At 39.3% G+C, this 27,166-nt stretch overlaps 1 protein-coding gene across 3 annotated transcripts in view; it reads right to left on the reverse strand.

Moving 5' to 3' along the window:
* MSMB (microseminoprotein beta) overlaps nucleotides 1–27,166 on the reverse strand; it is a 74,620-nt gene that overhangs the window by 3,260 nt on the left and 44,194 nt on the right. The window contains exons 2-5 of one of the 3 annotated variants that reach the window (XM_039872399.1): nucleotides 17,991–18,087; nucleotides 8,191–8,303; nucleotides 1,351–1,456; nucleotides 128–233 (exon numbers count right to left, since the gene is read on the reverse strand). In XM_039872399.1, the coding sequence (XP_039728333.1) occupies nucleotides 128–233; nucleotides 1,351–1,456; nucleotides 8,191–8,196 (218 nt within the window). In that variant the 5' untranslated portion in view covers nucleotides 8,197–8,303; nucleotides 17,991–18,087. The remainder of the gene's footprint in view (nucleotides 1–127; nucleotides 234–1,350; nucleotides 1,457–8,190; nucleotides 8,304–17,990; nucleotides 18,088–27,166) is intronic. The other 2 variants (XM_039872398.1, XM_039872400.1) reach the window with 2 other exon arrangements.

A 27,166-nucleotide genomic window follows, 5' to 3' on the forward strand; every position in this document is an offset into this window, starting at 1 on the left:
AGAAAAAAGTAGGAATAAAAACTAAACCCCCTTCAGGATGAAATTTTGAAAGTGGAAGTAGCTGTACCTCAGAGAGTAGCCCAACAGCAGCGCATCCCCCTCTTGGCCCCGCTGGCTTGAGACTTACATGTTGCAACAGGAAATTCCATCTTGGCCACAAGAACACTCCTCACAGTTCTCAGTCTTCCACTTTGAGCTCAGTGGGTGTGTGACTCCATCGAGATCCTTACATTCTAAAATTATACACATGGCATCATCAGTACATGGCATCATCAGCACATGGCATCATCAGTACATGGCATCATCAGTAGGGTCCCCAAGTTATGCAACCAGAACAAGGCCTGTAGGACACTGGGGCCAGCCCCTGCAATCTGCACCCCTCCCAGAGAGGGGGACTCTCATCAATTAAAAAGGCATTTAAAAGAGTGCTTCTGTGTTCACCCACAGCTAAATTCTGGTACTGTCCAGTTCATGCCACTGATCATGTTTACCTATAGCAAGCTTATTAAATCCTTTCAGATTTTATTTCAGAACAGCCATTTCAAGAAAAATAAATAAGTTCCTCCTCTTTAATCAGGTAATTATTATGATCCTAAAGGTACTTGGGGCCAAGTTTTTTCTTCCGGATTTTCTCTCAATGAATGTCTCATTTTTCCACTTCCTTTTTGCTTTGCTTCTCAACCTCAATGTGCATGTAGAACCTCTTCGGTGTTTTTTTTTTTATTCTATGCCTGGGCCTCACCCCAGAACAATGAAATCAGAATCTCTGGGCATGGGGCCCAGGCTGCCACATTTTTAGAAAGCTCCCCAAGTGATACAAATATTCAACCAAGGGTGAGAACCACTGCTTTAATCCTTGGTAGGTCAAGAGTGCTTTAGAGACTAGTAATATTGGTATCACCTGAGGCCGTGTTTGATATGCAAACTCTCACCCTCGTTCCAGGCCCACAAAATCAGAAACTGTATTTTCACAAGATTCTCAGGGGGTTTATACACACATTAAAGTGTGAGAAGTAGTGCTTTGGAATAATTGATGATTCTCTGGCCGCATGTAGGCATCAACTGAGAAGCTTTTAAATATGCAGCTTTTACCTCAGAGATTCTGATTTACCTGGTCTTGGATAGAAACCGAGCATTGGTAGGTTTCAAAAAACTCTCCAGGCAATTCTCATATAGCCAGGGTTGAGAATCATTGTCTTATATAAATGGCAAACTGAAGTCCCTCATTTTACTCCATTCCTATAACTGCCTTAATCCTCCATCTCTTATAGACTTAAAGGCCATCATCTGCCAAAAGTTCACGTCTATCAGGCTGCAGTAAAATAATAAACTTGAAAAGCCAAGACTTACCATTAGATAAATCACCTGGAGTGTACATATTAGGCATGAAATAGCACTGGGCATTGCATAAAGTCACAAAGGTGGACCAAACCATGAGCCTGCACAGAAGAGCTTTCTGTAATATAAAATAGAATGACAAAAGGAGAATGAATGGATTCAGGTGGTAGTCATTGACTGAGTGTCCTATATGGGGATCTCTGCTGGGCTCTGGCAGGTGATTTAAAGGTGGAGCTTCTACCCTCAAGTAATCCAGCAAAAGAATAAGACCTACACAAGTTACTAAAATAAACTGGAAAAAAAAGCAAAACGTGAGTCAAATGTCATAGGCCTATAATTATAGTATGCTATTTTATTACAGAAGAGGTTCAGAAGACCCTTGTAGATGTTGATTTTTAGCTGTTTTGCAGAGTATGTATAGTTCAAAGGACAGATACCCCAGTAAGAACTTCATTTTCCAGGTGATAAAGGCATTGTTGATGGCTATATGAATGTATCAGTTCATCAAGCTGATACTGGATCTGCAGGACAAAGGAAAGTATCAAGTTGCTCTTGTCATCATTTTGAGATGAGCAAGCTAAATAAATAAACAAACCTTAATGTAGGAATTTTCAAGAACCTTTTTAAAAAGAAGATAGGGTGAGCGTACTTGTTCTATAAGAAGTCTAAAATTAATTATGAACTGCTGCTACTTGAAGTGCATTACTGATATAAAAATAAAATGTCAGGTAAAGTGAACAACATAGAAACCCCAGAAAGTACATTTATAAATACATATAAAAGTTTATTATAAAAGAAACAGTCTTCGAATGACTCAAGGATAGAGTCCAAACAGGTGAGAGGGGAGAGCAAAGTATTCATTTTTGAGATTAACCAGTTGACAATATCTTACATATAGCCTGCCATTGGCTCCTCGCCCCTTGCTTTGGCTTCAGTTTCTCTCCTGTTAAAAGAGGAGAGAAACTGATTGGAGAGGCTGCTGAGAGCTAATACACAGCCTTAAGCTCGTTGAAGGACAGGGCCAAGTCCTTTGCATCTTTACCAAGTACCCCAGGAGAGGAGCACAAGAAACAGGATCAAAAACAGTGCTGCTTTAATGTGGATATGAATCTCTGGGAGATCATGCTAAGTAAAATGCAGATTCTTCTTTGGTGGGACTCAAGAGTCCACATTTCTGGCAAGCTCCTAGATGATGCATATGCTGCTGGTCTAAGGACAACCTGAGTAGAGAGGCTCTAAAGTCCCTTCTTGTTTCCATATTCAATTCCTCCACCTCCCCTTCTTTCCTCCTTTGTTTCCTTTCCTGCATTCAGTAAAGGTGGCCACCTGATATGTGTAGGCATAGAAGGAAGTGTAGCGACAAGACAGGCATTTGTTTTGCTTTCTAGATGGTGTGGCTTCATGCCAGGCTTGGGGTGAAGTAGGCTGGCAGTGCCCCTAGAAATTGTGTCTCTGGGTAAGTTGCTGCTCCTTGTGTCTTTCCCACATGAATAAGAGTGAGGCATCTTCAAGGGTCTTAACTTAAGTAGGGCAGGGGCATTGCCAGATCTGCAACTTACAAAGTTCACTCTGAGTTTGGAGAAGGGGTCTGCGTGGAGCAGAAGGATCCCACCCCACCTCTTTTCTACTATTCCAAGCTCCATCTTTCTGAGACAGTTTCTGAGATGTCGTCCAAGGGATGCCCAGAGTCCATTTCTGAGGATCCGCAAATCTCACTTGTCTACTCTTGTCTGTTGGCCACTTCCTTCCTCTTCTTCTTTGCATCCCTAGAGCAGCCCAGTTCATTCCCTTTTACTGGATCTAGCAAAGGATATTTTTAAAAGATCAAGTTTGAATTAAAGACAGGAAGGAGGCCTAGATGAGTTTTTATAGATTTTGGTGCAAAATTCTTTCTTGATACAACATGATACACTGTGAAGGGTGATAGCTTCCAAATTTTGCTGAACATTAAAATCACCTGGGCAGCTTTTAAAAATCCAATTCTCAAGGCCACACTGTACTCCAATTAACTCACAGTGTCTGATGTGGGAGTCAGGTATCGGTATTTATCAAAGATCCCCAGGTGATTCCACTGTGCAGTCCAGTTTGGGAGCCACTAGCCTAAAGAGGGGGACATGTGGGTTCCCATCTTAGCTCCCCACTGGCTCATAATGAGACCCCCATAGCAGCGTCTTCCCCTCCCCAGGCTCAAGTTCTCATCTGTAAAATTATGCAGTGTTGTAGCTCTGAAATTATATTTAATTTCACAAGATTTAGAGACACATATAAACTCTAATTGAATGCTAAAATTACTGGAAGAAACAACAGCTTTGATCTTATAGAAATAGTGCTAGATTAATTAAGATTTTCACAAGCTCCCAGATTCTCATTACATTCTACATATTGAATTGCAAGTAATCTATAGAAGATTCATAACTAGGTCACAGTTACCATTAAATTGTATTTAGTAGAAACATGCATCATAACCCATTAAAATAAAGAATATACTATATACACTTTTTCTTTTCTGACCTTTATATATGAAGCCAGTTACCTACCATTGTGACAAGCAGGAGTCCTTATAGGTATGTGCATCCAGGGAAAGTCACAGTAAACTTATATAGGAGAAGGCAATCACACATCTGGCATCATTAGGAAAGCTAATGTGCCAAGGACACACAGTGTTTACAGAGGGTTGACTAGCAACAGGAAACTGGTTTCAGATGATTTATGAGTTACTCATAAATTACATCTCCACCCCGATTAGGTTTACTCTTGCCATCTCTACCCTTGAATATGTATTTGCTCTTGACATGAAAGGGCAGAGAAAAAGAGAACTTCCCTTTCCTGAGATATGTTAGACTGGGAAGCTTAAACAACAAATATTAATTTTCTACAATTCTGGAGGCCAGAAGTCTGAGATCAAGGTGATGGCAGGGTTGGTTTCTTCTGAGGTCTCTCTCCTTTGTTTGCAGATAGTTGCCTTCTCCCTGTGTCTTTACTGGGTCTTCCCTCTGTGTGCATCTGTGTCCTAATCTCTTCTTCCTATGAGGACACCAGTCATATTGGATTATGAGCTCACCTTAATGGCCTCATTTTAACTTAATTACCTTTTTAAAGGACCTATTTCCAAATACAGCCACATTCTGAACTTCAACATATGAATTTGAGGGGACACAATTCAGTCCATAACACCATTTTATCCCAAAATGTTCCCCCACAGCTGGCTACAGTGCCTAAAATTTTACCCTGTGTTCGCTCTATTCACAGACAAGAGCTCAGGCCTCAAAGAGCCAACTGGCTCTCAAAGCTCTTCAGAGTTGGCCACAGCGATCCTTTTCTGTGCCATCTTCTACCACTCCTAAAAACAGTCTTGCCACCACCCTATGCCACGTGGGTTAGCTCTCTTGATCCATTGAAGGGCTGCCTCCCCACACACCGTGGACACCACAGGCTCCTGCATACTTCTGCTTTCACCTGCATATGTTTAAGCTGCCCCAGGGACTCTCAGTTCCTCGAAGTCGGGGCACATTCGTCGTGGTTGGTGGCCTCTCAATTTCTTTTGAAACACCAAGTTTGAAGAATTTCTCACAGTGTGAGTCCCACCTTATCTAGGATTTTAGGTCCTAACGTCCTTGTCACAGGCACGTCACCTAAGTTCCACAATCAGACACACATAGCAGGACTCCCTTAAAGAGGATTAATGGAAACTGGTATCATGTAGAGTCCCTTTGCAATGAAGGCAAACAAGGTGGTGCCTAGGACAAAGGTTTTTGCAGTCCAGTATGCTGTGACAGTTGTGCGAGGGGTAATGACTATGAGCAGTAGCAGAGATCTTGCTGGAGCCATCAGCAGTGGGGTTTTGGGTGACTCATCTGGCCTTGTGGCAACCAAATCTGTGTCTCTAGCTTTCCACAAAGACTGTGAGCTGACTGACATCTTTAGTAAATTCCTCTTTTGCTCACACAGACTGGAACAGGTTCTGTTGAAGCAGATCACAACTAAGAACTTTGTGATGAAGACAGTGTCCATAACTTATTCCTGTCTATATCCTTCTCAAAGACTGGCACAGTCTCTGGTGCAGTGCAGCCATGCCGAGTAGAACTACACCTGGTTTTATGCAGATGTCCCACATGCCAATCAGTGCCATAGCTAAAAAGAGCTCATCTGCCACTCACTAGGTGCTGGCAAGAAGGTTGTCCTATCTGCCCCTACCCAGAAGCTCAAATTGTGGCTTATGATGGGGGAGGAATGTTGTGAACAGGTGTGGGTGCCACTCCTTGATTTTGACCTTATTTCAACTTTCATCTTAACAGACTGAACAAACCTTATTGTCCCCTTAATTAATTAATTAATTAATTAAAGAGGCACATGTGTATGTACACACGCACACACACACACACACACACACACACACACACACACACACACACACACACACACACACACACCCACAATGCAAAATAAAAAGAGAGAACAGAGATAAGCAAAAAGAAAAATGCTGTTTGTTGTACTGTCCCAAGATAGCTGTTGTCAGAATTTTGGAGGATTTCCTTTAAGAGCATCCTAGGCATATTTTCATTTAGGAGAGACAAAATTACATACACTTTTGCCTAATTTGGGACATTGTACATACTGTTATACACAGGTTATAGCATAGTTATGCAATCTGCTTTATTCATTTAGTAATGATATGACCATACTTGTATATCAATAAATAGAGGTCTGATCACTATTTTAATGGCTACATTTTACTACATGGAATGGCTAAGCCTTCATTTATTTGATTAATCACCTTTTGTTGAACACTCAGGTTGTTTCCGACTTTTCTTTTAATTAGAATTTTGACCTTTAGATAAAATTTTCCACACGCTAATTTCCTCAGGACAAATTTGTAGAGATAGAATTTCTGGGTAAAAGGTATTATTATTTCATTATCTGGTAATCTGATAGGTTGGAAATGTTATTGTTTTTTAATTTACTTTTCTTTTAAGTTGGGCAAGAGTAGACATTTTTTGGTATACTTATTGGCCAACTGTATTTCTTCTTCCATGAGTAGCCTGTTCACTCGTATCCTTGTCTTACTTTTTTTTTTTTTTGGGGTGTTTATATTTTCCTTCCAGATTAGTAAATAGGCTCTTAATATTTTAAAGATATTAATCTGCAATTGTTGCATACACCACAAATATTTTCATCACTTTTTCATCTAACACTGACTCTGGAGTTAGACCTGAGGAATAAGAAATTTTCCTCCATTCTATTTTTACCTTTAAAGTGATATGTTTTGACATATAGAGATTTTAAACTTTTAGTTAGATCTATCAAGTATTTATTATATGGTTCCTTGCCTTAATTTTATATGTTTAACAGCTAGAAAGATTTTAAGGCTTCTTTTGGGGATTTGTCACATTTTAAAACATTTTACTTTTAAATAGGTAATACATGTGCATTTAAAATCCCCTTTTAAAAAAATAAGTCTCTCCTACTTGTCCCCCAGTCTCTCAGTTCTTCTTGCTAGAACTCATGCTATTTGGAACACAATTCTTGATGTGTTGCACACACTGTTCCGTGTCTTGCTTTCTTCTTTTTGTGCTCTATTCTTTCTAATGGCTGCCTAATATCCTACTGTATGAATGTACTAAAATTTACATAATCAGTCTCCTATCAACAAGATGGCTATTTAAGTTGATTCCAAGTTTTGCTATTACCAGCCATGCTACTACCATTATGTGCTCATATACCTCTGAGCCCCATTCCCATTTTTTTAAAACTTTTTATCTTGGAATAATTTGAGATTCACAAGAAGTTGCAAAGTACAGAGAGTTCCTGCGTACCCATCTTCTGCAATGATAACATCTTAAATAACCAAAGTTCATTTTCAAAACCAAGAAATTGGCATTGGTACAATAGTACAACATTATAACTGAACTGTAGACTTTACTCTGATTTCATCAGTTTTTATATGCGCTTTCTGGTCTGTCCAGTTCCCATTTAATACAATTCCACTTGGCTTTCTGGGGTTTTTTCACCCATGTTACTTTAGAAGCAGTGTCGAGTAACTGGAGGCTCACCAATACATGTGATATGTCACTCTGACCCTGTCACTTGCCCAGAGTAACACTGGGTCATGGTCTAAGCTCTTCATAATTGACAACCTCCACTAAATAGCTTTTATAAAGGTCTTTGATACATTTTCTATTTACCTTTGTGTGTGCGTGTATATGTGTGCACTATTTCTGGTGGAGCAAGAAAAGCCTATGATTCACACCACTTTTAAAACACTGGTGGAGGAGCACGTGTGCTCTCCTCATTGCACCAGGAGACTGTGCACTCTATGCCAGCCTCTTCCTCCACTCAAGTCACTAATGGCATCTGAGGGTGGTTACCAGGCTATCCCAGGCTCCAAGAAAATATTCCATTACTCTCCTTTGAAATCGACTTTCAAGGCAAAGACTGTTGTGCCAGTGTATTCTATATTGCTGTAGTTAAAAAAGACAAAGTGAAGGAACTCTTCTGGGCAATTGTTTTGCTCAGCTGCCAGGTTTTTATGAAGAATAGTGTTCTGGTGGGGTTACACTGTTCTAGGCTGTGATACTTGACATGTGAGTATATGAACAAAGTCACTGCTGATTTTGACCTGTGACCCCATGGGGTTGTACCAAACTCCCAAGAAGCCTATATATGAATGTCAACTTAACAGAGTCCCCTTCATGACACTGGGGAGGGAAAGGGAAAAGGAACAACATGTATGAAGAGGCTGCCCTGCAGTAGACTGTAAAAGGGGTTTTCATGATGAGGTCCCTACGTAGTCCCACTCTACAGAGAGGAAACAGAAGACCCTCTCACTATCCCACAGCTTGTAAATGAGAGTACCTGCATTGGAACTCAGATCTGCTGGCTCCCAATCTTCACTCTCTCCTGTATCTCACTGTATCTGATGACCACAGTCTCCTTCTTTAGAAAACACTGCCTGAGTTGCTGGGTAACTGCAGAATCAGAACAAGGAGATTTAGTGTAGAGGTTAGGACAGAAGTAGGTTCTAATCCAAATTCTTCCCCTGCATAGCTGTGTGACCTTGGGCAAATTTCTTAACATCTCTGGCCTTTATTTTACTCGTTTATCAAATAGGAATGATGATCTCCTTGTCAAAGGATTTGCATAAAAAATAAATGAGAAATGTGTCTAAAGCATTCAGCCAATTCCGGATAAAGGGTGATGTCATCATTTTTTTAAATGGTGGCACCTTCGAGCAACAGCAGTTTGCTGCATCTTTCTTTCCTGTGAATCTGGTGGCTGAAGTCTCCTCTACTTTGAGAAGTGTTAGTGATGCCCTGCCCAGTTCTGTCTCTGTAATATGCCATCTGCCTTCACACTGGGACATTTCCATGAGCCACGAGCATAAGTGCACATTTCAGTAGGAATGTACCCTTCCTATTGTGTGGTCTGCAGCTGGTGATTCTGGTGAAGAGGGAAGGTGGGAGAAGCTGCCTTCTGTAGATGGGCGATTTTGGTACATGTAGGTTTTTACTTGCTAATTTCCTCTCGGAGGTAGCTTCAACTTCACATTTTATGAGATACCTTGTGACATCCCATCGTATCTGCTGAGTAAACACCTTTTCTGTTGATCCCCCCACCTCACTTTCTTGTAATTTGGTCCTCTTCTCTAATTTCACAGATGATCCTTTGGAAAAAAGATGGATCAAGTATTGGCATATGCAAGAATTTTAATCATTTGTTTGACAAATATTTGTTGAGTGCCCATTCAAGGCCTTCTGATTGCTTAGCAAATCCTTTGAGTCTCAATCCAGGATTATCTTATTTTCAGAAATATAGCTTTCCTAACTTAGCCCAGGGGAATTCATGTTTGCTGAATTGATAGATTGCCGGTATTTTAATTAAATTAACATAGATTTCTGCCTCCCATGGGAGACAGATGCTACAGAAAAACATTTCTGGCCCTTTATATGTACCTACTTGTTTTACTGACTTGATTTTACAAGTGAGCCTTTAAAACAGTTTCACTGTAACAAATCCTATTATATCTATTAAACAGCAACTGTTGTAATCTGTAGCATCTCAGAGCTGAAGGAGCCAGTGGAAGATTGCATACTCTGACCTTATGGACCAGGACTGAGCTTGAGAAAGTCCAGTGACTAGCTAGTAAATTGTAGAGTCCCATACATTGTCAGAGGGAAATGACTATGGTCTCAGGCAGCAGGGCAAAGGACAGATGAAGAATGAAAGTAGGTGTCTCAGGTGCTTCCCTCCAGGACTACTGCAAAGACCAGGCTTTTCTCTCTATACTTTTCTTTCTAAACTAGGCTTTTCTTGCTATAATTATGACAAAGAATGTTCAGGAGTTCCTGTTGGACACCATTGGTCTAACTTTTAATCTCTTGGGATGAGCTATCTTTGAAATGGGAAATACTATTTTGCCAGCAGAAGCTTAGACCTGCTACTTGATTGATTAGGTGGCAATGGGAGAGAATATTCCATTCTCTATCGCCACCTAAAACCTAATAAGCTACTGTAAGATGGTTTTTGGAAGCCAGGTTTTGGAATTTTCATAATGGATATTGTTCCTGTTGGTAACTCTCTCTGGGAATTTTGGCTACTGTGGTCAGAGGTGTTATCTCACTTGACTGCAGTTTGCCATACAAGGGAAGATATATTCCAATAGGATGTCAGCTAAAGTGTGAGTTCCTCAGCATCCCACCTCCTACTGCACCACCCTATCCCCACCTGCAGATTGACCCTACAGGTTCCTTCCCCAGCTCTACTCCACAGAGCTGCTCACCACCTAGAGCCACATGGCCCTTGGTGAAGCCACTGAAGAGTTGGGTTCCCAATCAGTGGGGGCCTCATTCACCAGCCTTCAAGTTGATTACTTGTCTCCCATCTGTCATGACCTAGTTGTTCTCCAGAGCCTTTCCAAGCTGTCATCACATCTCTTAAACCTCCAACCCATGCAGGCTTCCTTCACACCCTGAAGATAATCTCACTGCTTATCTCATAGAGACCAGAGCTGAGAACTACCTCACCTGTCTTCTACACATTGACTTGCACCTTCTCCTATCCATTCAACTGTCCCTCTGGGTCCCTTCCCTGTCCCAGATGTGCCATCTGGATCTCAGTCCCCTGCTCCACACACACCTTCCCAAGGACTTCTTCCATCTTTTTTGGTGACAAGTGGGCTAAAGGGGCAGATGGAAAGTATCTAGCACATGTGAATTGTTGAGTTCCAACCAGGAAAAAAGAGATCCTCACTGGAGATCCAACCCCCTGTCTGTTTTTCATTTTAGAGTCTGATACCACACCGCAGGACCAGTTTCCACAATTGTTAAGATATTGTCAGCCATATTAGAAAAATGAACTTAAACTAGCACAGGCAAAAAGATACATTTTGGGTTTAAGTGTTCGGTCCAGAGGTGAACTAGCTTCTAGATTTACAGGCTCAGACTATGTCAGACCTTATGATAGTTTTCATTTTCCAGCAACCAGAAAGTTGGAGGCTGATGGAGGCATATGTACTCATTTATGCAAAATGATTATGCCCATCTATTTCAACAATAAGACAAATCCAAGTTCATATGCCAATAGATGCAGCAGAAGGTCTTTGACAACATCAAGGATGCAGTAAGGTGAACAAACCCTATGGGGCAAGGGTGACAATGAGACACAGATTCCGTAGTTCCAAGGAAAACTTATAATGAGACTGTAAAGCCACTAATAGAACAGTAAGCACTGTAGTAGGTATGGGTCTCCTGTGCCATCCAGGGGCACTGTCTACTTTGTCTAACCTGGGGAGATATTAAAAGAATGTGCATGAAGCTAGGAAGCCAGGGACCGGGAATATTGCTGGTAAATAACTTTTTTCCCCTGCAAGACAATTATCTAGAAAAGTGTGAAAACAACAAATGAAACACTGAAATGAAGAAGTAGAGTTAGAGCAAACAAACATGTCTGGAATTAACCACTGAGGAACCTAACCAGATTTTATCCTAGAGAAAGGGCAGATCCAAGAATCCCCAAGGAGGCTCAGAATCTTATTTGTCAAGTGGACTAAAGGCTATTTGGTCAAGGATCGTGTGTTTACGGTTTAGAGCAATTATGCAAAGAACCCAGAAACCACTGCTTCCCTGACCTTAATGTACTCTTTGTGAAATGAATGCTTGCTTTCTTTTGAAAATAAGGTGGTGACAATAAAGGCTTTGGTTGGTGACAGTTTCTTTCTTCTTTCTGGGGTGGTATTCAAATGTTGAACAACCAGCATGACTCAACCATTGACCCATTAGTACAGTTGCCAGCAGTCTGTCTGTGAGCCCCTACTGTGCCAGATGTTGCCTCTTTCATTTCTGTGTCTGGTGAGGTATAAAGGTGCCAGGATATTCAGCATGGTGGGTGGAGACCCTCTGGGGTCTCAGAGCAGTGGCCATTTATCCACCTGTACCTCTAAACTGATGCACACCAGCACCACCAGCCCTGATTCTCTTTTGTCATAGAGCACCTGCAAAGTACATGTGGCCACCAGAATCAGAGACAAAAAAGTCAGCCAGCAATCTTCACAGTTCACTAATAGCAGTGCCTTCCAGAAGCCCCTTGGGATTGAGGGCTAAGAGGCAGGAGTAGAGTAGGAGAGTTTTGTGGAAGACAGCAGAAGATATGTTCAGAGACTGAATCGTCTTTGCCAGAATTTAATTAGCACAGGTTTGCTGTGGAATTATAATAAATTTGCAAACCTATAGTATATAGGATAATATCTCTTAATAAGCCAATTAAGAAATAACATACTCCAAACCAATAACAGATTAATCACACTATTGTTCCAGGCAAAGGGAGGTGTACTGTTTCATATGAGAAGGCACTTGAGAGAGTTGGCTACCAACCGAAATGCTGATTTCAGCTGCCTGCACAAAAGTATAATTCCCCCGTTACTAGAGAATGAAGACACCAGTGCTGGTGGGCCTGCTGATCTCTTTCACTGGCCACTATGCCGTTTATCACCACTGTCCAGGAGTGTCTTTGCCAAAACAGGCACAAATGCCCCAAAGCTCTTCCGAGAGTTTTTAGGTTAGTGAAAAGTTGCCTCACCCTGCAAAATTTTTTGTACCAGACTCTTGTTAAAAATGGAAAGACAGGTTTTATTCAAATGACGGCAGTAGGGGAGGCTCTCTAGTATAAACTGAGCTCAACTCCACAAAAAAATAAGGCAGGAGGCATTTTAAATGCTGAGCTGTGCTAAAGGAAAAGTACTGAAGGACATTGGAGTGGAGAGAGATTTGGTTAGTGTGATTGGGCCATCTGTGTTACTAACTGGAGCTTATAGAAGTTAGGCTCCTATCCTCCCACAGAGATTGGGAGACCGAGGGCTCTATCTTTGATGATTACTTTTCAAAGGGTTAGCTCTCAGGTCCTAGAGAAAGAAATTTCTGGGGTGATAGAAGCTATATCTCAAACAGAGAAATGATGTTTTACAGTTATAAGTTTTCTGTAGTAAACGTTCTAAAAAAAGGGAGGTCGGGGCCTATAGTCAGGTTTTGACTGGAACAAACAGTAAATTCTTTTGGCTGCATTGAGTTTTCTCAGGGGTTGTCATTCTACGGATATAGCCTTGAGCTGTTAGAAACTGTGCTAGTGTTTGTTCAAGTCTCTTAGTGTTAGGGAATGGACAAAATTGTGCAGAGTCTGCAATGCTCTTACACTAAGGCTAAAGCCCAATTGAGAAGAAGGCTCAGAGGCAGCTGACTAAAGTTTGGTCAAGAAGAGAATTTTTGTCACTAAAAACTCACTGTAATCAAGACGATGTGGTACTGGCATAAGAACAGACTTAAAGATCAATGAAATAGAATTGAGAGTTCAGAAATAAACCCTTTATATGTAGTCAGCTGATTTTAACATCCAGCAAATATTTATCTCAAACCAAGCATGATGCTAAATTCTGGGATTATTGAGATACTAATTATGGGCTGTTATTCAACTCTCCATTTCGTGAAGAGAATATTTTGTGTTAAGGGATATGGCAGAAACATAAGGGAAGTACCAGCAACCATCGATCTGCTTTCAGTTTTCCCACTTATAAAATATGGTGGTTGGACTAAATCGTTATTCTCAAACTTTAGAGTATATAAGAATCACCAAGAAACTCCTGAAAATACAGGTTCCTAGGACCCCCCCACCCTGCAGAGTATAATCTCATAGGTCTGGGGCTCAGGAATATGCATTTTTAGCTAGCCAGGCCTGCCGCCACCCCACCTCCCCACCGCCTGTTGATTCTGACACAGGAGCACATGTAAGAAATATTGGCCTAAAATATCTTTGATTTCTATATTGTGAAAATGTACAAATTTACCTTTTGGTTGCATTGGCAAGAGTCTGACAAATATATAAGCAATAAAATGTTCATTATAGCACTGTTTCTTCTAGGAAGACACATACAAAGAGACAGACAGACAGAGAGACAAAGAGAGACAGAGACAGAGACAGAGAGAAGGACAGGAGGGAATCTAAATACCCATCTATAGAGAACTCGTAAAGAAACTATCATAGTCATAAAGGATGACTAACGAGCTGTTAAAAAGGAATGAGGTCGTTCTCTATGTACTGATATATTAAAGAACTCTAAATATACTTTTAAGAGTAAAAAGGGAGATGCCAAACACTGAGCATGACAAATTATGCTTTCCAAAGATGGCCATAATATCTGCTCTTCTGCAATGTCTCCCCACTATTAAGCATTAAGTCTATTTCCCCTCCCCTTGAATCTGCTTAGCAAATGGAATACGGCAGCTGGGATGTTCTGGGACTTCCAAGTCTAGGTCGTACGAAAGCTTGTAACATCTGCCTTGGTCACTTTTGGGACAGTCCTCCCCAGAATCCACTGGTAATGTTATGAGAAGCCCAAGCCTCATGAAAAGATCATATGCCAACACTCCCTTACGCGGTGTAGGGGCTCACCTTAGTGCATCCCTGATGCTGTCAAAGACCTTCTGCTGCATCTATTGGTATATGAACTTGGATTTGTCTTATTGTTGAAATAGATGAGCACATTCATTTTGCATAAATGAATACATATGATAGCATCAGCCTCCATCTTTCTGGTTGCTGGAGAATGAAAATTCTATCATAAGGTCTGATGTAGTCTGAGCCCGTAAATCTAGAAGCTAATTCACCTCTGGACTGAACACTTAAACCCAAAATGTATCTTTTTGCCTGTGCTAGTTTAAGTTCATTTTTCTAATATGGCTGACAATATCTTAAGAACTACGGAAACTTGTCACGATATTATTGACTATATTTACTTTCACCCTTTTTACCTATCCCCACCATCTACTTCTCCTCTGGCAACAAAACCTTAGGTCTCTGTTTCTATGAGTATGTTTTTGTTTTGTTTTGTTTGTTCTTTTTTTTTTCCTTTTAGGTTTCACATATAAATGAAACCATACAGTATTTGTCTTTCTCTGCCTGACTTATTTCACTTAGCATGAGACTCTCTAGGTCCATCCATGTTGTTGCAAATGACAAGATTTCACTTTTTATTGCTGTGTAATATTCCATTGTGTGTATACATACATATATATACAAATATGTATATCACATATTCTTTATCCATTCTTCTATCGAGGATGCTTCCATATATTGCCTATTGTAAATAATGCTGCAATGAACACAGGGTGCAGATATCTTTTCAAACTGGTGTCTTTATTTCTCTTGGCTAAATACCCAGGCTAGATTATATGGTGGTTCTAAGTTTTAATTTTTGAGAAACTTCTATACTCTTTTCCATAGTGGTGGCATCAACTTAAATTCCCACCAACAGTACACAAAGTTTCCTTCTCTTTTCTCTTCATCCTCACCAATTCTTATTTCTTTTCTTTTTGATGAGCCATTCTAACAGGTAACATCTCACTGTTTTGATTTCCATTTTGCTGATGATTAGTGATGTTGAACATCTTTCTTTTTTCATTTTTCTCCCTGAGAAAGCTCAGTATTTATTTTTTTCTTAAAGGCTTTTTTATTAAAATGTAACTGACATGCAATATTATGTACACCACAGTTATTCAACATTTATATACCTAAGAAAGTGATCACTATGATAAGCCTAGTAACAATATGATACCTACAATACTATTGACTACATCCCTATGCTGTATATTACACCTACATGACTCATTTATTTTATAACTGTAAACTAGAACCTCTTATTCCCCTTCACCTTCCCTCCTTTAAAATTTTTTTCAGTTACAGTTCATAATCAATATTATTTTTTATTAGTTTCAGGTATACAGCATAGTGGTTAGAGATTTATATAATAGAAGAAGTGATTCCCCAATTAGTCTAGTACCCAGCTGGCACTACATATAGTTTTTACAATATTATTGACTATAATCCCTATGCTGTACTTTACATCCCTGTGACTGTTTTGTAACTATCATTTTGTTCTTAATCCTTTTACCTTTTTCACACAGCTTCCCAACCCACCTCCCATCCATTTGTTTGTTCATCAGTTTGTTCTCTGTCTCTATGAGTCTGTTTGTGTTTTGTTTGTTCATTTACTTTGTTCTTTAGATTCCACGTATAAATGAGATCATATGGTATTTGTTTTTCTCTATTTGACTTTTTACACTTCGCATAATACCCTACAGGTTCATCTGCAGTAAGTCCATTTTTAAGCTCTATTTATGTTTAAAGTAATTAATAATAACTACACTTTAAGAATCATTAAAATCTTCTAGACAGTCATATTTTATGATTTCTCTTAATTAGCTGGTCATGGTTCATAATTTCTGACAAAATTTAAAGTTTTGATTTTAGAGAGTTTTTGTCTTTACATTAAATGGCAGAAAAATACAACAGAGGAAATGTTGCCACTTATAATAAACTGGAGTCAAGTTTAGTCTTACTTAAACCTTGTCTCAATTTGATTAGTTAGTAAATATAAACTTTCTGCTTAGCTTCCTGGATTTAAATATTCTGTATTTAAATATTCCTGGTTGAGCCAGGAGAAGTGATCCACAACACAGTAAAAATACTTTCAGATACAAGCGATATACTTTATATTCTTTTATTAAACCTTTCTTAAGATTTCACTTATAGTTTTTGTTTTCAAAGACAGAACATTTAAAAATTTTTCCAAATATTTATTGAATACTCACTTCAAGGCTGACACCTTCTTTCGCATTATGTATATCAAGCCCATTAAATACTCATAAAACCTTACATTATAGTCTTCACTCTATAGACAGGGAGACTGAGGCACAGTTTGCCCAAGGTCACATTTCTAGTGTGTGATGGAGTCAATATTTAAACTCTTATAAACTAATCCCACTGCCCAAGTTCTTAGCCACTCTACTGTTTCTTGATGAGTTTGCAGACTACTCCTTGCCCTTGTCACTCTCTACCATTGTTCTTGCCATCACACAAAACCCTTCTTTCTCTGCTTTGACACCTCTGCTTGCTCAAGTGCTATGCCTCACCTGCTCCAAAATGTGGACTGACCTCAGTGACAGGAGGATGCAAGCTTGTGTCCCTGTCTTTCACCAGTCCTCCAATCCTTAAAAAGCAATGTTGCATAAGGTAGACACACAATATAAATGTTTGTTCCATGAATGGCTGGATTAAAATGAATAAACTATATTCACATAACCTAATTTTCTCTTTTATTTTTCTCAAAGAAATTTCTTTGGACTCATTAGATCTTGAGAATCTTTTATGTGAGCCCAATTAGAGAGTTTATAAGTTGTTTATTGATACATATAAAAGCGGACAGATTGGTACGGAAGGTATTATTTTACTGAGGAGTAAATAGTCTTAGAGAGAAAGCGAAAGTTACCTAAGTTTAGTTATCTAGCTAGTTGGCATTCAGAAGTATAAAGAGAATAGGCTAAATGCATCAGACACAACTGGGCTCAAATTTTGCTTCTGCCATGTGAATTTGGACAGGTAACTTAATGTTTTTAAGCCCATTTCTTCATTTTTAAAATATATGCATTTATGACTATTCTTTAGGATTGTTGGGAAGGTTAAGGTAATACAGGTAAAACTCCTACTAATTGCCTTCATAAATGTCACATTTCTTTTATTCTAACTCTGGATCCAGTGCCTTTCTCAGAGTATAGAGGGGCCTCTCTTAGAGATGTGTCTAGCAGGTTCCACCAAATGGAAGCTTGTGTATATCAACAGTTAGAAAACTTTTAATACCAAGTGTCTTTAACAGGAATGTAAAAACAAACAGACACACATAAAAACAAGGGTGTGCATCTTTGTGTGGGCAAGAGTATACAAGGAGATGCAGATGGAGGTAATATTCACTCTCAAAAGCTTTATGCAACCTAAAGCAGAATTTTAAGTATAGAAAGGGAATGTGGGAGACAATTTCAAGCGTGCGAAGCATTTGACTAGCTTAAATAGCAATAAGAGTTAAATCTATGTAGTGCTTTATGAATTCCTTTACATTGTTTTTTTGGTTTAGTTTCGTAGTCCAGTTATGCTCATTCTGTTGATGGACATGCTGAAAGAGCTTTAAGATGCCTAGCTAATTAGGGACTCAAATCCAGTTCTAACTTTTTCCAGAGTTGGAGCTCCTCTCAAATTCCATGCTGCTTCTCATCTGTTATATCCAAGTGCACAGAGATCTCTTTCACTCATACTGTTTAAAGCAATGCCTCAAATCTCACCACATAGAAATGAAGATGTCACAGTCACTAGAATCATTATAATCAAGCTCACACTCCTGAGGTCTGGGATGAACACTAAGAGAAACCATCCATAATTCTGAAAGACATGAAAATGGTATTAGTTTTAACATATTTATAAATGTGTTATATTCATTGTACAATAAACATGCCTAGGTTGAGCTGCAGTTTGAGGACATGGCCTCCTTTTCTCCCCAGTTAGCCTCACACTGCTTGGTCAGCACCTTCACCATCTTCCACACTGCTGGGAAAGGGCTTTCCTTTTCCCTTTGTGCCCGGGTACTCTGTTCTACAAAGCCCAGACTCGTGCCCTATCATAGGATCTAATCCTGTATTACTTTTCCAGTCATCTTTACTTTACCTTTGTCTCCCTCCTACCTGCGACAATAACCAGAAAAGAAAAATAAAAAGTAAATAAGCATATTTCCTTATCTGGTTTATCCTTAAGTCAAAAGGAGGAGGGACTAAGATAAATATTTAATAAGTATTTAATTTGCCTTAGAGTCAAAAGGAGGAGGAACTAAGCTAGATAAATGATGATAACATTTAAGGTAGATAAACATGAAGTCTTGTTTATTTCCCCAAATTAACTGTATAATAATGGGGTGGTATTGACAATATTAGCCAAAGAAGCTTGCCCTTTGTTCTCATCCTACTCTACTTTCTGGTACCCTTGTGCTGAGTGTAGGGTGCTACCTAAAGTAATTCAGAAAGAAGTGATTCAATGCTCAACTTTTAATTTCAGAATAGACTTGCACAGCCCATGGCAGAGATAATAGTTTTAAAAGAAAAAAGGCTTTGAGGGCATCAACAAATTCAATTCTTAGCCTGAACATTCAGCATCAAAAAATACTTAACACCTGCCCAGATTAGATGAAAATCCCATAAACCTGGGGAAAGGAGAGAGTTGGAGAGGGGAGCAGTACAGTGAATCACTGATGTTGGTCCCTGAAAGGGAACTCTGTGTCTTTCCCATTGTCTCATCCAGGGTGGGCAGCAGAGGAAAGAGTAGAGATAACAGAATCCTCAGTAAGTGAGAGGATCTTCAAGTGGGGAAAGGAAAGCTGTGCTCATTTCTTGTGGGGCACAGGGAGACCAAGAGAGGTCTTTGAATATTCCTATACTGTAGGACACAGTGACAGCAGCAGTGTGGAGCAACATCTTCTGTCTCCTGGGCTTCTAGGGTGGTGAGGGAACACATCTAAAAGTGCCCCTGTGTTCTCTGAGAGGCCATGGGGTCCACAAGAGCCTTTGCAATGAGGACAAGTAAGAGTCTAGTGTGCAGTGGGATACTTTGGACATATTTCCAAGTGTTTCATCATACCCTTTAAGTCTGTTGCCTCAGGGCCTCCCATCCATTGAGTCAGGGAGGAGGCAGGTGCCACTCTGAACAAAGGGGTCATTGTTCTGCTTTGGGCTTCTGTTCTGAATTTCTACCAAGACAATGCTCTTGAAGGTTTGGACTGATTCAGAAAGAGATTCACTGTTCTTTAAGATTAGGACAGCCCATGTCTACGTTTATGCCTGTTGTCTCACATTACTAAGGACCCCTCTTTCAGCTTTTTTGTAGTGAGGGAAATGTTCTAAATTTCTGTTATGGTGGTGGTTATATGGATGAAAAATGAGTTCTACAGAAAGTTACCTCACAGAGTGATCTGATCATAAATTCCTAACTGGCAGGTCATAGTGGATTGTCATGCCCAGGCATGTAACTTCTTTAGTAAAAGGCTTAACTTTGCCTTAAAGAAGCCCTGTCTATTGTTCTTGTGCATCTAGGTTAACACACTTTTGAAATGCCTCCTTTTCAGACCCCTCAGAGGTTAAGCCACCCTCAAGGGAGCACATAATCTTGTTAACTATCCTGTAATCCAATCCCTGCCTTGCTTTCACCCACCTTCATGTAATCTTCCTTAGATTAGATTCTCTCCTTAATTTCAAATGCATAAAAGAAACTGCACATTCATTCTCAGGAGCATTTAAGACCTTGCTCCCTGGCATATGTCACAGTTTGGCTCAAATTAACTCTTATAAAAATTTTTTATAGGTTTGGATGTTTCTTACGTTGACAGTTACACAATTCTACACATTTGTCAAAACTTTTCCAACTGGACACTTAAACTAGATGAATTTTATTGTATATAAATTAAATCTCAAAAGTGATTTTTTTAAAAAGACAAGATACTGAAACTAGTGAATGGAAGTTTAATGAGGGACAGAATGTGGACAGAAAAGGAGCCACATAATAAACCTGAGAAGTTCAGGGGAGGCCCTCAGAGGCTGAAAGTAACCACACGGGGTGATTTGAATGTAAAAATTTCTAACTAAAAGAGGGTCATGGTGGGTAGTCACATCCTAGGCCTGTGGCTTCCTTAACAAAGGTCAATCTTTATCTTTGAAATTGTCTATTGTCTTTGTGCATCTAAGATAACATACCTTTGAAATGTCAGAGTAATTTTCTTTTCCAGACCCCCTGAAGGCACAACCACGGACACCAGAGCACAAGACTACATTGTTATCTTATTACTCACATACCATCTCTATGTGCTGTAAATATTAACTATCCTGTACCCACCAATGTAAAAGAAGTATGTGTCTCTCTGTTTTACTTTTCATCCACTCTCAGAGAGTCCCCCACTTTGCTTTCTTCTCCCACCCTAATCTACCACCACTGAATTTCATGCAGCCCTCCTATGTCTCTTCCTTTGATTCTAATGTCTAAAATAAGCTGCAGAACTGCCATTCTCCAGAGCATTTTCTCAATCTATAGAGATTTTGCTTCTTGGCAATTGTCATCAATTTGCTCAAATAAACTCTTATAAGACTTTTTTTTTATAGGCTGGACATCTTTCATCAACAAGAATATTATATTGTCTCAAAGTTTCCCCTCCAAATTGCTTATCAATTACCAAAGGAAAAATAGTAATTTTCAATGGAATAAAATGATACCATTTTAACAAAGTAATCAAAACTAATTGCTAATGATGGGGCAAAAATGAGTTTCCTGCTATGATGCCCTGAGGACGTTCTTTGTGGAGTTCCTGACAAAATTATAAAACTTAATCTAATTATAAAGAAGTATCAGACAAACCTAGTCTGTAAAATAACTTGCCCATACTCTTCAAAATTATCAGGGCCATTAAAGATTAATAAAAAAAAAGCTGAGATGTTTCCAGTTAAAGGCAACTAAAGAAGTATGATGACTAAATGCAATCTTTGATCCTAGACCAGATCCTGAACTCTAATATAGAATATTAGGACAATTGGCAAAGTGCCGCGGTCCAGCCACGACAGGATCCAGGAGGCCCCGAAGGTGGACAAGGCCTCAGCGCGGGAGACAGTCAACTACACAACTCAGAGGCGGTATGACACTGTTCCGTTTTATTGTGATTTGAGTACAACTTTTATACTTTTTATTTTGGCATTTGATTATACTTTGTAGTTAAGGTAGCAGGGAGTTAAATTTCTGTGGTTAGGCGAAGCAGAAAATCTTATAGAGTATATTATTATTAATATTCATGATTAACTAGTACATTTTTCTCTCAATCATTAGAACAGAACTACCAGATGGAGCAATCTAAACTTTTAATTATTATATCTATTACGTAAGATACAGTTTGATTTAAGTAAAGGTGATAGATAGATGTATTCATAATAGCAAGCATTGGCTTGTGGGCAGACATTGTTCTTCTTTCTGCCTGAAGAAATCTTTTAAATGTTATTTGATTTATGCTATATCTAAAGTTCAAGCTGAACCTTTCTCATAGCTGTTCAAAAGTTTCCTTGGTGCAGTAATGAGGAAAATATTTATAAAAATCAGTTTTACAAAGCTGCTTTCATAAGCTAAGTTTCTGTTCCTTTGTTTTTTAAGCACCAAGGAGGTCCTGACCTAGCCAGCCTTTCTATGAAACTTAAACTACTATAAGGCATATGAATTCCATCTTTATTCACTATATGTATACTATCTTTATTATAAGCTCCTGTATAAGGCAAAGGAAGATCAGGTAATCTTTTCATACTATTAGCCCCCCTAGGTGGATACCAGAGTTCTCTATTTATCCACTAGGCCACAAAAGGAGGCCCTTCCATAGTAGGCAAAGGCTTATGAGTAAATTTCTTATCCTTTACTAATTTTTCTACTAACTGCGTGGGAACAGGAGTATAAACTGGTTCTAGTAATTCAGCTTGTTATAATTTATTCATAACATCTTTAAGAGGCGCGTCAAAAGGAATTTCTCTTAATAATTGTTCAAATAAAGGGTTTACGCATTCTGGACACATCAGGGTGACTAGAGCTGATTCCATACGCGGGGAATTTACTATGTTTTCCGCAGAGCCAATTTTGAGGAAATCCATTTGTACAGCGTTTACACTTACTAGAATTTGTGCTACCCAAATTCCCCCTATTAATAGGATCGTTTCTAAAAAACCAATTATCCCTAAACACATGCCACGTCCTCATTCTTGACGATGCATTCCTTGAAGCCTCTGTCCCCATCTCTGGACCTTGTCACGCAGTAGGGTAGAAAGAGGACGCGGCAGCGAAGTTTGAACATGAACTGTGCATTAGCTAATATTATTTTATCAGTGTTAAGTTTTCTGATTTTGATAAATGTACTAACGTTATGTTTAAGAAAAAATTCCTTGTTCCCAGAAAATTCAAACAAGCATTCATGGATAAAGGAGCATGATGAATACAAATGATTCTTAGGTTGTTCAAAAAATGTATGTGTATGTGTGTGTGCGTGTATGTGTGCGTGTGCGCGTGCGCGTGCGCACACACATGTGTATGGAGACAGAGAGAGACACACAGAAAGAGAAAATGATAACTCAAATAGGACAAAATGTTAACAATTGGTAAATCTGGATGAAGGATTTTTTAAAACTATTCTATAGCTTTTCTATAAATGTGTAACTATATCCAAATAAAAAATTTAAAAGGTATCCTCTAATTGGCCAACAAACACATGAAAAGATGCTCAACATTATTACTCACTGAGGAAATGCAAATCAAAATCACAATGAGATACCACTTATAACCCATTAGGATGGCTATAATCTAAAGGACAGATAACAGCAAGTATTGCCAAGGATGAGGAGTTATAAGAACTGGATGGCAGTTCCTTAAAAAGTTAAACATAGACTTACCATTTAAACTAGCAATTTCACTCTTAAGTATTGTTAAAGAGAATATCACAGACCCAAAATGCTATCTCTTATGCTAAAGCCAAAGAGGCCCACTAGGTTTAATACCTGACCTAATTAAGTTTCAGCCTTTCCCAGAAGTATAATCTTAACCAACAGGTCTGGAATTTTCTGGTCAACACCAATGAGGTCATCTATCACATGGGACTTCTCCATCTCCCTCCCCGACCCAAAGAAGAGGCAGTCTTAATGATAAAAACCCTTGCTGATCCCTTCACCCCAAAAGGAGATGTCCTGGTTCAAAAATAATCCCTTTCCCCCACCCTTTGTCAATGGTTCCCTTGCCGCACCCCTTCGCCTATAAAAACTTACATTTTGTAAAACCCCTCTGAGCTCCCTTCCAGTTGCTAGATGGGATGCTGCCCGATTCATGAATCACTCAATAAAGTCAATTAGTACTTCAAATTTGCTTGGTTGAATTTTGTTCTTTAATAGTACATACCCAGAGGACTTGAAGACAGGTATTCAAATATGTACATCAATGTTTATAGCAGCATTATTCACAAAGCCAAAAGGTGGAAGCTACCTTAATATTCATGAATAGATGAATGGATAAATATAATGTGGTATATCCATTAACTGGAATATTACTCAGCAATAAAAAGAATGGGGAACTGAAAAGTTATAGCTAAAGGCACAAGGTGTCATTTTGGGGGTGACAAAATGTTCTAAAATTGATTGTAGAGATGGTTGTACAACTATAAATATATTTAAAACTATTGAATTGCACACTTTAAATAGTTGAATTGTATGGTGTATGAATTCTATCTCAATAAAACTATAAAAAAGGCATTCTTTTTTGTTCTCTGACATGTTCCAGTTTGTATGACCACCCTACTTAAGATTTATGTAGAATTCAAAACAAGCCTGACTTGATCATAGAGTATCGCTCTTGCAGTAGAAAAAACTTAGGATATATAGTAGGAGAAATTTCTGTAGAGAAGAAATAGAAAGCCTGTCCCTCTGGGATGGAAGAATAAAGAAAGAGAAAAAGCAGAGTTAATAATTTCAATAATAATAATAATAATAATAATAATATCTAACATCTATTGAGTGTTTGTATTGTTCCAGATATTATGCTAAGTGTTTTACATAATTTTCTTTAATCTTTACAACATTCATATGAGGAAATCAAGCCTACCATTCTCCCTTATTGCCCATGCTCCTAGAGAAGCAGTGGTCAAACATATGGCTCCCAACCTTCCCTTTCTACTCCAAAGTCTCAGAGTGGAAACTGGGTACATGACATTTTGAGTGATTACTCCCCATGTATTCCCATCTCACTTCTCCCTGGCATCTTCTCTTGGGGAGGCTAGAAAGCCAAATACTCTCTTTTCCAGCTTCCTTTGAAACTAGAAGTAGACGTGTGACTTTATTTTGGCTAATGAGACACAAGTATAAGTTTCCTCTCAAGTTTCTAAGAAAGATATTTTGTTTTCAGATAAAAGAGACCAGCACAAGAGGAGAGATGAGGATGCTTTTTGGTCCCATTTATTTCTTCCTTGAATTATGACTGTGATGTCTGAGGCTTAGACAGCTATGCTATGATGATTAGATGACAAGAATTGAAAAAAAAATTATGCTAAGGATAAAATTATGCTAAAGATAAAAGAGAAAGGACTTGGGCTCTCAATGACATCACTGAGTTACCAAACCATTCCTGATGCTACCTGTTTCTGGACCTTGTGAATAATCTTGGGATTTATGTCATTGTTAGCTGGAGTTTCCATTACTTGCAGCCAAAAATATTTCCAATTATTACAACATGTTACATTAAGGAAAAAAACAAAAGCAGAGGAGCTTAGTCCATTTGAAGTCTTGGCAGAATGTTGTTGCCTGGGGTGCAGTTGTAAGGCAGTTTGTAACACAGCAATGGCAGAGAAAACTGACTGAATACCACAGTGTATGTGTGAAGTGCTAGTGATTTTGATGTTCCATGCCCCAGGAGAGATGGGAACACAGAATGCAGTTGCTCTATTGGGAGTGACAGGGACCCTTGCTGAATGGAAATAACGACAAGGACTTTAAGAAAGCAGCATCCACAAGGCCACAGTGAAGCCAATCTAGTCAGGGAAAACTACCAGCCTGGATTAGTCAAGAGAACAAATCACTAATTCACCAACCACACCTAATAGACAAGGAGATCAGGAACCCCAACATACATACATGACTATGTAGTAGAGAACTGTAAAGATGCTGAAGAAAGTTCCAAAGCCCCTCTCCTACTGATAGCAGGTATTGTGAGCTTCTCACTTCTCTCCCTAGCCCATACTCTTGAAATTAGAGAGTATTTTAGAATTAGAGAACTGTAAAGATGCTGAAGAAAGTTCCAAAGCCCCTCTCCTACTGATAGCAGGTATTGTGAGCTTCTCACCTCTCTCCCTAGCCCATACTCTTGAAATTAGAGAAAGAAGAGGGCAAAGAATTATGAACAACTGTGTATTTCCCTGGAAAAGCCTGAGTCACCCTGAAGAGGCTATATGAATCAGAATAGAATGAGAATGACAGGTTTAAAGTCCACCTTCACTCCTACACCTGCTCTGTTTCCCATCTGGATAGAGGCTCATAAAGAAGATTAAACCCACTTTACAGGCATAAAGAAGTGTTTTGGTGGGTGTGGGAGAGCATGTGTGTAAATTGGGGGTCCGCTATAGTCTTAGTAGATTTCCGTAAGTGCAGCCAGGCCAGAAGCAGGAAAAGTTTTTCCCGTGGGTCTTTCTGTTTGGGCTTTCTATTACAAGTGAGCTAGAGGCCTAGGTTAGAATAACAATAGCTTCAATTCAAACTCTTGCACCCAGACACTGTGCCAGTTACTTTACATGAATAGTCTCATTCTAATCATCACAACAGTCCAAGGAAAGAGTTATAACTATCCCATTTTACAAATGAGGAAACAGAGGCTCAGAGAGGTAAGTCAGTTGCTAAGAGTACATAGATAGTATGTGGTGGGATTTGGACACTAATCTTCCAGATTCCACAATATAACAGAAACCATGTTAGATGAGGAATGATGAAGGCCATAGGGCTATGAACCTGGAGGAAAAACCTACCTGTTTGGCTTATATACATCACTTATCATTCCATAGAAAGCCTGCAAGGAGGAGGTATGTGACTAGGAACCCGAGCCTCTCTTTTCAGTAGGGGGAGGTAAAAGGACCCTAGAGGGGAATGGTTGAGGGATGCATCCAGGAGATGAGACTAGAAGCCCCAGATCTCTCTTACTCAAAGGATTTTCTTTGAGTCACTAGATTCAAAGGGAGCACATGGCCAGAGACAATGGGTATCTCTTTAGAAACACGGGGGAGCAGGAGCCTGAAGACCACATATGCACCCCCCTCCAAAATCTTGACTCCATGATCCCCATAATCCTGACATGTGCTGGAGAACAGGAGAAAACTCCTCAAAAGGGCTGAGATGGAATTCTCTATCATCCCAGTGAGATGGGGATATGAAATCAAAATTAAATTGATGTATGGAAAGTAACAAGGTATAATTTATTTTGCTTCTCATTTTGGATACTGTAATATTGACACTTGTAATAAATATATATTTGGTTTTTATCCCTATTCCTGGCACAGAAGCCCTTGGAATTTCCTAAGTGATTAGCGGTGTAAAGGTGTCTTTTGTTTTTCATAACAAGCCCCGGTTCCATCAAGCCTAAGTTTATGTTAATGAAGTGACTTTTAGAATGTCCCTAAGAATGGGCATTGATTCCTAGGGAAACTAACCCTATTATTAGAGGGTTGGAACCTTTGGTCTCACCCCTTGATCTTAGGGAAGGGGAAAAGGGCTGAGGGTTGAATCAATCACCAGTGGCCAATGATTTAATCAATCATGCCTATGTAAAGAAACCTCTATAATAGACCAAAAGGATGGGGTTCTGAGAGCTTCCCAGTTGGTGAACACAAGGAGGTCCTGGGAGAGTGGTGCCCAGAGAGGGCACAAAAGCTCAATGC

This window comes from Pteropus medius, unplaced genomic scaffold, assembly GCF_902729225.1.
Source record: "Pteropus medius unplaced genomic scaffold, Ma_sr-lr_union100, whole genome shotgun sequence".
Classification (NCBI taxonomy): Eukaryota; Metazoa; Chordata; class Mammalia; order Chiroptera; family Pteropodidae; genus Pteropus; species Pteropus medius.